This window comes from Chiroxiphia lanceolata, chromosome 11 (assembly GCF_009829145.1).
Source record: "Chiroxiphia lanceolata isolate bChiLan1 chromosome 11, bChiLan1.pri, whole genome shotgun sequence".
Taxonomy (NCBI): Eukaryota; Metazoa; Chordata; class Aves; order Passeriformes; family Pipridae; genus Chiroxiphia; species Chiroxiphia lanceolata.
In genome coordinates, this window is record NC_045647.1 from 7228939 (window position 1) to 7240915 (window position 11977).

The 11977-nt window shown below is 44.6% G+C and overlaps 1 protein-coding gene across 1 annotated transcript; it reads left to right on the plus strand.

Moving 5' to 3' along the window:
- The first annotated feature begins 1249 nt into the window (after window positions 1–1249).
- PSMD6 (proteasome 26S subunit, non-ATPase 6) lies at window positions 1250–7737 on the plus strand. The gene is made up of 8 exons (XM_032698679.1): window positions 1250–1496; window positions 2674–2879; window positions 3427–3572; window positions 4250–4469; window positions 4575–4683; window positions 5858–6026; window positions 7215–7292; window positions 7428–7737. The coding sequence occupies exons 1-8, from the start codon at window positions 1352–1354 to the stop codon at window positions 7522–7524; spliced, it is 1170 nt and encodes a 389-aa protein (XP_032554570.1). The 5' UTR covers window positions 1250–1351; the 3' UTR covers window positions 7525–7737.
- Window positions 7738–11977: the final 4240 nt, after the last annotated feature.

The window sequence follows — 11977 nt, forward strand, 5'->3', positions numbered from 1 at the left end:
GAAAAATATGCAAGAGGCCTAAAAGTGTCTGTCATAAATAAAACTAATTAATAGGTCTCTGAGCAAATGCAAAGGCCAACAGGCAAATAATATAAACAGTGCTGCAAAAGATCTACGTGCCATTCTCTGCAAAGCATCAAAGCCATTCCTCATTGCACAATCAATGCAAAAGCAATTTCAAGTAAAAAAAAAGAGACAGAAGACAAAGGAAAAAACTGCTCCTAAAAAAACAAAGGAGCTGCCTGACTTAAAACACAGTTTCTCCTTTATTTTATTCTAGATTACTAGAACTACAAGCCAATGACTTAAATGAAGTGAAAAAAATCGGAATCAATGCAAAAAATACGTATCAAAAACACAGCAGGCAACTGTTCCTTCCAGTAAACTTCTAAATAATTCACACTCAAGATACAGAAGCCAATCTTAGGAACACACAGTGCCAAAACAGTCAGTTTCTTTTGTCACCCAGATGCAAAACACAAATCCAAAACAGAGGCACCAGCCAAAAGAGTTGCATTTAAACCAAAATTCCAGCAAATAAAACCAAAACGTGCCTGGAGGAGCTCAGCAGTGCAGCAAGCATGGTCCAGGCTGCACTGCATGGGATCCTGCATCCCACAGGATAGCCCTGGGGACCCAAAAATGCCCTTTGTAGAAGCCAAGCACCCCGTGCCTGCCCCGCCATCCAGCCGTGTTACACTCCAAAAGCACCAACTGTGTTTTCATCTTGTTGTAAACTTCCAAGGGAAAACAGTGGCTGATACTCACAGTGTTCTAAAAGACAAAAAAAAGAGCTTGACTTGGGGTATCACATGGGGCTGAACCTCAACAGCTCCACATGCAGGGACTGGTGAAGACACGAATACACTGTTGCACCCAAATGTCCCATCTATAAAACTTGGCACAGACACTTGGTGGGGGCAGATGACCCGTTGTGTCCCCTTTCGTCCTGACCCGTTCATCCTGTGATGGTGTGATTTCGTGACTCTGCTTTTGTGACTCTGTGATTCTGTGACTGACTGTGATTTTGTGACTCTGTCTTTCTGTGGTTTTGACTCCGTGACTGTGACTCGGTGACTGTGTTTCTGTGACTCCGTGGCTCTGTCCCCCCGTGTTCCCGGCCCTGTTTCCCGGCCCCGTTCCTGTGGCAGCCCCGCTCTTCCCCAGCGCCCCCTGCCGGCGCTCCCGCCGCCCTCACCCGCGCGGGTCCTCCGGGCCGGCAGGGGGCGCTGCGCGGCGGAACCTCGCGGCCGCTTCCGCCGGTCGCGGCTGAGTCACTGCGCGCGCCGCCCGCCCGGCCCCGAGCCCCGGCCCGTGTCCCGTGTCCCGCGTCCCCCCTCCCGCCGCCGCGATGCCGCTGGAGAACCTGGAGGAGGAGGGGCTGCCCAAGAACCCCGACCTCCGCATCGCCCAGCTCCGCTTCCTGCTCAGCCTGCGGCCCCGCGCGCCCGACCCCGCCGCGCGCGACGAGCTGATGGCGGCGGTGCGGCTGCACAGTGAGTGTGGGCCGGGGGTTTTGGGGGTGCGGGGGGTCTGTCCCTGCACAGGCAGTGCTGCCCAGGGGATCTGTCCGTCCGTCCGGATCCGACTGTCTGTCTGTCCTGAGGCGGTGTGGCTGTGTCTGGTCACCACCCCGAGGATGTGTGCGGGTGGCAGTGGGTGTGTGGGGCTGTGCGTTTGTGTGTGTGCACATCCCTCAGCAGCCCGTGGTCACTCTGCCCCCGAGGTTGTCTCCCCTGAGCCTGGACAGCCCCAGAGCAGGGTGGCGAGGCGGGTGAGGTGGGGCAGGGAGGGTTTGGACATATGGGTGCGGTGCCCTGTCCCCGGCTCTTACCGCTGTTGTGTCGTGCTGGTATCGTGAGAGTCCTGAGCTGAGCGCCGGGGTCTGCTGTGCTCGCAGTGGGATAAATAGCATGGGATATCGTGAGTTGGAAGGCACTCACAAGGATCATTGAAGTCCAACTCCTGGCCCTGCACAACACAGCCCCAACAATCCCACCCCGTGCCTGAGAGTGTTGTCCAAATGTTCCCTGAGCTCTGTCAGGCTTTGGGTCGTGGCCACTGCCCTGGGGAGCCTGTTCAGTGCCCGACCACCCCCTAAGTAAGAACCTTTTTATAATGTCCAACCTAAACCTCCCCTGACACAGCTCCATGCCATTCCCTCAGGTCCTATCACTGGTCACCACAGAGAAGAGATCAGTGCCTGCCCCTCCTCTTCCCCTCATGAGGAAGTTTCAGACAGCTTTGAGGTCTCCCCTCAGTCTCCTCTTCTCCAGGCTGAACAGACTAAGTGACCTCAGCTGCTCCTCATACGGTTTCCCTTCAAGGCCTTTCATCATCTCCACATCCCTCCTTTGGACACTCTCTAACAGCTTAATATCCTTCTTGTATTGTGGTGCTTAAATCTGCCCCCAGGACTCCAGGTGAGGCTGCCCCAGCCCAGAGCAGGGAAAGTGCAAATGGGGGAGGTGTAAAGAGCAGTGATGGAAAAGGGTCAGCAAAAGGAAGTGTGAGGGGCAAAGTCTGCAGAAACACTGTCTGTGCCATGTCTGGATTTAACAGGTACCTGGTCACAGGAGGGTTGTGGCTGGCATTGATGATGGTGTTGTCCTGGAAACATGCACACAGTCACTGCAGCAATTAACAGCAGAGCTCCTCCTGCTTCTCTTTCAGACATGGCTCCGTACTACGAAGCCCTGTGCAAGTCCCTGGAGTGGCAGATGGACACGGATCTGCTGAACAAAATGAAGAAAGCCAATGAGGAGGAGCTGAAACGTCTCGACAACGAGTTAGAGGATGCGGAGAAGATCCTGGGGGAAAGTGAAATCCGGGATGCAATGATGGCCAAAGCTGAGTACCTGTGCAGGATTGGGGACAAGGTTGGTGATGGCACAGGCTTTATGGACTCATATAACACACTGCATGGTAACCCTCTTAGCTGGGCAGGTCCCAGTGAGCGCTGGGGGACTTGCAGTACCTTTTCTTACTGGCACAGCTCAAGTGTGGATGGCAGATAGGGAAGGGTGTTACTGAAATTTAAATTATCTGGGAAAAAAACCCTAGCTCCTAAAAGAAAACCTTTTTTTCTTGACAAGGTAAAAAGTTATTTTCCACTTGCAGATATCAATTTTCACTTTCCTTGTGCCTTTAAACTTTTCTAAGCTATTTACATCTTGCAGCTTAATTTCAAGTTACAGAGTAGATTTTCATAGTCCTTAGCTTTAAAATATACACGAGAATCAGCTCTTCTAATGTGATTTAAACTTTGATTCTTTAAGATTATTCAGAATCCATAAAGTGAAAGTTATGGGAAACTGACAAAGTCACAACTGGCAGGAGGAGACAATATGTGTTCTTACTAGGGGCATTTTGTAAGTGTTGTAGGGGCTTTTAACATTCTTATGGTAGAAAACACTCTTTTGCTAGGAGGGAGCTCTGACTGCGTTCCGCAAGACTTACGACAAAACTGTGGCACTGGGACATCGTCTGGATATCGTGTTCTATCTCCTAAGGATTGGCTTGTTTTATATGGATAATGACCTCATCACACGGAACATTGAAAAGGCAAAAAGGTACTGCTGGAGTTGTCTTGAGTGCACTAAAGCACTCTTGAAACAAGCTGTAACAAAAGAAATGGAATATAAATACCTTTCTGTCCAGAAATGACTGGGACTGGTTGGGAGACAGAATCACAGTGATGGGTGGGTGTTACCTTGTACTTCCTATTCCTAGAGTTTTTTATGAAGGGGAAGAGAAAAGCAAGGTTAATATTTTGTGGCAGCTGTTTCCTAGCAGCTGGCTTCATTTGTATTTGTAGCCCACCCCCTGCTCCCATTTTAAGTGTGACTCAGCCTGTGCTCCTCTCCTACTTACAGCCACTCCAATTTTGTGTTAATATGATTCTTAAAAAATGGCAACTTGTAACATTTTTTCTATGCTGCAGTTGGACAGCTTTGTTTTTAGCAGCAAAGGCAGTGGAAAACTGTTGCCACAGCTGAGGCTGACAGTAATATTTACCTTGTCCTTTCAGCTTGAACTTGCACTGTGCAAAAGTATCTGGCCTCTCCTGTCCCAAGGAAGATACTTTCCTACCCAACAGGTGTACAGGGCCTGGGCTGTTTCAACAAGCTGTAACATAAGCTGAGTTATTCTGTCTCTAATGTCATGGTATCAGTTGATTCATACTTGTTTTGTATAACTTATGACATGACACATTTACATAAGTAAATATTCTTTGTTCTATTTTAAGTCTAATAGAAGAAGGAGGAGACTGGGACAGGAGAAACCGCCTCAAGGTTTACCAGGGCCTTTACTGTGTAGCAATTCGAGACTTCAAACAAGCAGCAGAGCTGTTCCTTGATACAGTTTCGACGTTCACATCCTATGAACTGATGGATTACAAAACGTTTGTAACATACACTGTCTATGTCAGCATGATTGCCTTGGACAGGCCTGACCTTAGGGAGAAGGTAAGGAAAGCAGGTAGAAACACTGGTGCAAACCGACACAGCCTTTCCTTAACCTGTCCATCTCCAGGCTGAAAGTGGTGGTTAAACATGTCTGTTTGCTTTCAGGTTATTAAAGGAGCTGAGATCCTGGAAGCCTTGCACAGTTTGCCAGCTGTACGACAGTATCTCTTCTCCCTTTACGAATGCCGTTATGCAGCCTTTTTCCAGTCACTAGGTGAGGCTGGGTTTTGTCCTACAACACTGTTTCAGGTGTTGCAGTTATTTGTTTCTTCAGTTAGTTGTTTCCACAACTCCAGTCTAGAACTAGAGCTACATGCAGAAAAAAAACAAACTAGGGATTTTTTTAACAGTGACCTAAAATTTCCTGCTTTGATTTTTCAAACAAATGAAGAAAAATTTCGCATCCAATGAGCTTTGTGAAAGGTCACATTGATTAGGTGGAAAAGCATTTTGAAAATGGCTGTGAAACAGTGTCTTACCTGAAGAGCCAGGTCAGGAAAGTTTTGAAAGGTTTGTCTTCCAAAGAAGTAATGGAACTTGCAGTCTAAAGGCCCAGAAATCTCAACCTGTACAAGATATTATTTTTTTTTTTGTTTTTTTTTTTTTTTTTTTTTTTTTTTTTTTTTTGTTTCACAGAGAAAGTTTCATTGTTTCCTGCTGGCTTCTGCTCTGGTTTCTGTTTAAAAAGGTGACACCAAAGAAAAGCTTTTCATAAAACTCATTCTTGCCAGTTCTGAGACTGCTTGTTTTCCTTCTGTGAGATTTAGAACACAAGAAAATAAGATATTTAGAAAGAACACTTCGTTTTGTGGAACGCAAGGCCTGATGAGACTGAGTTAAAGGACAGCGTTTTCCTACTGCTGGCCTTATCCCTATCTGAGAACTGAAACTGTCCGGAAAAAAAATTACTTCAGTGCATGGAAATCCTTGTAACTAATTTAAGAGCTAGTAGCAGAAAGTTAATGTTATTTCCTTACACAGCTTTGGGTAAGAACGTTTCTTTAAGTAGTTACATACCAAGTTCTGCTCGTTTTCCAGCACCGCACAGCTCCTGCAAGACGGCAGATGCAGCTCCTGCTTTCAGCGAGGTGATACCCCTCACCCCTGACAGGAGGATTCTGTGTTGATTAACAGGCTCTCATTAGCTCTGCCACAATCTTATTTGCATGTTATTACTGCACCTGGTTCCAGAACTGATATAAATTACACAAATTTACTTTAGCGTAGAATCCCTTTCATATCCTGAGGAATGCAAGAATACAATATAGCTACGGTCACACCCATTACTTATTAACTGGTGCCATGTGTTTTATTGACATAACTGATATTTTGCATTTCTTAGAGATTATTGACTCTTTTTTTTTTCCTTTTTTTTTTTTTCTTTCCAGCTATTGTAGAGCAAGAGATGAAGAAAGACTGGCTGTTTGCACCTCACTATCGATACTACGTGCGGGAAATGAGAATCCACGCGTACAGCCAGCTCCTGGAGTCTTACCGGTCGTTGACGTTAGGATACATGGCAGAAGCCTTTGGAGTCAGTGTAGAATTCATAGATCAGTAAGTTCTTTGGCTTTTTAAGTTCATAAAGATCTCACTTTATACCTTTTAAATATTTATGGTGATCTCATTAGGAATAAAGATCTTTGTTCTGCTTTGATTTTAAATATGCCAAGCTATGTGTCTGTGGAAGAGCGTGAGAAACTAGTATTTTGTTAATTAATTGGTTCTTATACTGCTATGTTTATTGACCTCTGTGTGCTGTGAAACTTTAGAATTTAGAGGATGACTTAGTTCACAGCTGTGCAAAAACTGAGCTGTTACAACTTGGGGGATCTGCACATTTTGTATACCCTGCCAGTCTCCCTCTCTAGTTTTGCTTGCTTTCTGGTACATGGACAGGATCCGATGTTTTTCACTTAAATCATATGCTGCAGACTAAATTTGTAATTCTTTTCTATAAAACCAACAGATTTAGGTCATGGTAAGTGGTGAGTGAAGTGAGTAACTGACTTTTACTCTATGTACATGAAGCACTTTGTTTCAAATGCCTTCACAAGACTCATTCTTGTTTCAGAGCGGTTTCAGATTTTCTAATATAGAAAACTTACAGAAATATGAAACTGCTTGAAATATTCCGAAATTAATAAGTGTTTCAAGAGAAACCAAATACCCATTCAATTCAAAGGTAAATGCTTTAAAGTCATACTAATTCTTATGCTTCCAGTAATTTCTTACAAATTGTAACTTGGTGTAACTTGAGCACAGGAATATTTCTTCTACCATCAGTGCTGTAGACCACCAGTTGATAAAGCAAAATAACAAAAATAAGCATTTAAAAAAAAGATTTAAAAACTATTTAGAGACTTTTCTAATGAATTGACTGGCATGAAGATATTTACCCCAGGATAAATCAGGTGCACTGCACAACTACTGCCTTTGGATTTGAAGAGTAGTTGATGCTAAGCTGAGTGATAAGTTTCACTGAATCAAGTACAACACTTTGGCCTCTGAAGAAAGTAGTAAGAGGTTTTGTGTTCAGATCACTAGAATGATTAATCTTGGGTGCAATGTCTGAGCTTTAATAAGAGGAGGATGCATAAGATAAGATACCTTATGAAAATACATAGGGTGCTGCTTCAGAAATACAGCGTGGTGACACTGCTGTGTTTAGCAGCAGTTTCAGTGCTGTCAGGTCTACAAGTCCTTGGTGAAACATGATCTAACCAACTTTTTTTCTTTATTTAGGGAGCTTTCAAGATTTATTGCAGCTGGGCGATTGCACTGCAAAATAGACAAAGTAAATGAGATTGTAGAAACTAACAGGTATGTAACAATTCCTGGTTTTGACAGCCCAGTTCAATTGTATACCTTTTGATGACATTTACTACAGAAATGTTTAGTGCCTTAATATAAAATACATTCTTCTAACCCTTTTTTTCCCCCCCTCACAATTCCTAGGCCCGATAGCAAGAATTGGCAGTACCAAGAAACCATCAAGAAAGGAGATTTGCTGCTAAACAGAATTCAGAAACTTTCCAGAGTAATTAATATGTAATTTTTTTAATGCAAGGGAATGCAAGATTTAGATGTTTAAAACATTTTGGAAGTAACCTATAAATATATTGTATAACTTGGTATACTGTAGGGAAAAAAATAACTAGCAGGAGAGGTAGTGTTTTTACTTTCCACTTCATTATGTACACTGTTCTGTTCGGGTGTACGGAACCCAGTTCATTTATTAAATGTATTATACCATTGGTGATCTCTTTGGTAATATACTTTGTTCCTTTCCTTGCCTCTTTATACAGTGTTCAATATTGAATAGCAAAGCAGGGTCACAACCTGTGAACAGAGAGAACTCATGGCCATTTCATGCTTGCTTTTTTAAGACTTTTGTATTGGAATCAGAGGTGAAAAGAATCAGTTGCATAATAGTAAAGTAGCCAAAAATTTTAGTGAAGATTGTGGACTGTCCAGACTGGACAAACTCTTGCAATAAAGGGGTTACACTTTAAGGGAGAAGGAATAAGGATACAAGTGGTTGAGGTGAAGAAATAATATAACCACAGAAACTATATGGACTAAAACTTTGGGAACATCTTTAACTGAAGTAGCCTCTCCCTTAAAACTACAGGAAGTCAGCACGTGAGCAAAGTATTACATTTGTAATTCCTGCCTGGGTTAGATTTGCAGAGGTCAGAGTGATGGCAGGAGCTGTGGAAGTGACCACTGCAGTGTGACACAACTGATCAAGTACTGCAGGGGTTACGATTTCTTCCTTCACAGCTGCTGAGGAATGAATGTCTCACATAGGCTGCTGCCAGGCTGATGACACATGGTTTCTGGCTGTAGGCAGCAGCTGTTTACCCTGCTGGCCTGCCTGGAGGGTTTTTTCCCCTCCTCCCAAAGACAGTCTGTGACTGAGCTCTGTGAGCTGTTTGATGCTGCTGCACTTGGCAACAGAACCCATTTACTGCCAGTATTCACTGCAACTCCAGTGCTTGAAGTAACCCCAACAGGTAGGTGTACACAAAGAAGAGTCCCAACATTTGGAAGCTGCTGTGCCACAGACAGGACAATTTCCCCTCCCCACTTATCTCCTGGCTTTGAATTGCTGCTGCCTGCTCAAGGTTGGACCCCTCAGTGCTGAGGGGCTGTTACTGTTCTCTGATGAACTGTTCTGAAAACCAAAATATGACCTCACGATTTTTGGGTTTCTGTTACTACTTACTGGAAGCTGTTTTGGTTGTTCCCCATCCAAGAAGCAGATACTTAGAGTTTAAAGGTTTAAGTTTCAAACAGTCCTACATAGAAGAAAATTCTGATCTTTCTTCAGAATAGTGAGAGTAATAAATGAGAACTCTTGAATTCACCAGGTGGTCAGCTAATGAGTCTCTGTTTTGTGTGTTCCCACACATACCACTTCCTATAAAGTTTTAATTGATAGAACCCAGTATTCAGACTTTTCAAAGCTGCAGTAATGTCTCTTGTTTTTCTGGATCTGTTCCATACCAGATAAGTAGAGCCAGCTAGAGAGCCTTTAATCAGGCTGACTTTTGGGAACATCTTTTCCACCTTTCATATGTGCAGATGTGAAGCCTATTAGAAGGCTATACTGTTTGCATGTCTTCACTGAATTGAGGGATTTCATTTCTGGTGCACAGATAAATTTTCCTTTCCAGGATGTTTCTACTTGAACTGGCCTTAACTAACTATATCAAAGCTTCCATTCAGTTTATGTACTGTCATGTATTTTTTTAACTGTTAAGTTGAAGAGAATAGAAACCTACTCAAGAAAACTAAGATAACGGGGCTTCATGCATTCCAGAGAAATCTTGCTGTTCTCTTAGTGTAGGTAAGAGCAACAGAAAACAGAAATGCCTACTCTGTGAGGAAAATAAAATTATTACTAAAGAGTCTTTGGAGAGCTATCAACCATTTTATCCTAACTATCATTATCATCATGTTGGAGCCAAGCATTTCAGAATCTGGTTTCTCTGCTCAATGTTCCAAACAGAAGTGCACAATCCTACCAGAGCAAAGACCCCATTTAAAGATCCTGACTTGCCTTGCTCATTTCCTGATCTCAGCCTACATCCTGTGAAGGAGGATCCAAGGAGAGCCCACAGAACTTCTTACCAAACCTTTTTGGGCCAAAGCCTGGCAGCAGAGAGTCATAGCAATTTTACCTGAGCAATGTGAAGGCTTTGTGCAGCAGTTCAGCCTCTCAGCCATTCCAAATAGTGGTGGAATAAAATTCTGGACAGTTGCAAGGAAAGGCAACACCTAAAGCTCACAGCTGGAGGCGCAAAGCTTAGCCAGAGCAGCTGTTTGCTCTCCTGAAAAAAAGAAAAAGCATCTGATACACAGTTTGTCCAAAGAGTAGGAATGCTGAGGGGTCCAGGGTGGTCAGGCCTTGAGCTTATCAAGGACATAATTATGTCTATTCTGTTGGTTTTAACTGCCTGCTTCCATTTCCCTGTCAAATCAGAAGCATTAGAACTTCTGCTTCCTTTAAGCCCTGAAGTAATTTCAAGTTACTTTTTACTGTCCCATGGTCATGTTAGTTTTACCTTTGGTTAATCTGATCTCGTGATTTCCCTTTATTTAACTCTGATTGTGAGCAGCACCCCAGACACAGCCGTTCGTGCCTCACTCTTGACACCTTTCCATGGATTTATAGTCCACATACCAAAGTTGTACATTCTCTCTCGTAATTTAAGCTTGTGCAGTTTCTTGAGCTAATGCCATTCTCCAATTTCGCTTTGCAAGGCTGACTTCACCCTCGCAACAAAGTAGCCAGAACCAGACACAGATTTCAAGCCACAGCCACAACACCGAGACACTTCCACCTCACTCTGCAGTGCATTCCCTGCCGTTAATGGGTGGGAATGCGGGCGGGAAGGGCAGGGGATGGGGTGTTGTAGGGTTTGTTAGCAAAGCTCTGCTACGAAGTTTGTGTGCAAATGTTCTCTGGCTCACCTGTCTCTGCTGAGCTGCCAACAGCTCCGTTGCTTCTCTCACCGAACACTGGGCTCCAGAGCTCAGGGTCCAACCTTGCAGACAAGAGACAAGGCACTTGCTTTAGCAAAAAGTCACCTCTTATGGGTGGGAAGAGACTCTGGTAAAGGGAGCTCAACAGCAAAATGGAGGACAAAAAACTTCAGCACTGTCAGAGAGCACCGAACCCAAGCAGCAATACACTGTCTCTACTGATGGTACTTCTGTACCAGTTTGGCCACAGATACCAGCCTTTTCTCCTGGGCTTGGACAAAGCTTTCTGACTGCACTTTGCAGGCCACTTTTCCTCCTTTTCAATAAAGTTTGAATACAGGTTAGTTTGAACAACTTCTCTAAAGGTTTTTGAGATTCCCCTGAAGTTTGTTGGGTCAGAAAAAGACCCAAGCATATGCCACTTTTCCCTGACAAAGCTCCCATGCTGCTTGTTAGGAACAAATCCAGCAGCTAACACAGCTCTGAGCCAAAGCACTGAGAAAAACATCCAGTCAAATTAAAAAGTCCCATGCTGGATCCTACAAGCCACGTGTGTTTGATTATGTGTTGCAGCAGAACGTGATAATAAGGAACCAACAGGAATTTGCATTTAAATAAAGCCAATGGCAAGGCCTTGTGTTGGTTGTTTTGGTAATGGCACAAACAGCGGTGCCCACGGAGCGCTCCGGCCTCCAAAGGCAGCGGGTGCTGGGGCCGTTTGCCGTGTGCAGGGAGGGCACCAGGCCAACTTCACACCCACCCTGCATCCAGAACTGCTGGGGCAGGACCAGGGCTCAGGAGAGTTTCTGCCAAAGGCAGGTTGTAGCCTTTAAGCCCAACAGACACCTTCAGCTTCCCAGGACACATCGCCAGCTTTGATGTTAAATGCAAAGGGCATCGACAAGATGCACGACCCACCCCCCACAGGGAACTCTGACACTGGGATTTCATTGCATGCACTGTCAGTCTCCTAAACACAAATAACTCCTCCCAAATATAAACTCAAGTATTTTCCTGTAAGACAATCACTGATGGGAAGAAACTGCTTTCTGCCCAGGCCAGGGATGTCTGTGCTAACTGGGTTCCAGGCCAGCACCTGGTCAGAAGGCATTTTCCATCACAAACCCCTCTACTGAGCCTGCAGGAGAAGCAATAACTCACAGAGCAGCTCTCCTCTGCTCAGGGGTCAGGGCTCCCTGGCACTGCACTGCACCAAACACAGCAAAGGAAGAGAGGGGAGGATGCTCCAAATCCACAGAGCTGAGTTACCTTCGAGAGCTCGGGGTTACACAGGATAAATGCAGCTTTTTTTCCTCTTTCTTCACCTTGCCAGTTTTAGAGGCTATTGAACTCTGTATTAGATGCAGTTAAATGCAGAGTTATTCCTTCAGTTTGAAGCAGACTCAGAGTCACGAACTTGCCTGAACACCAAGCAGAGAGCTCAGAGTTGTTCTGCTGCACAAACACCCGACTCCCGTGCACTCCGTGCTGTGGTCACTTGTACAGCTCAGCAC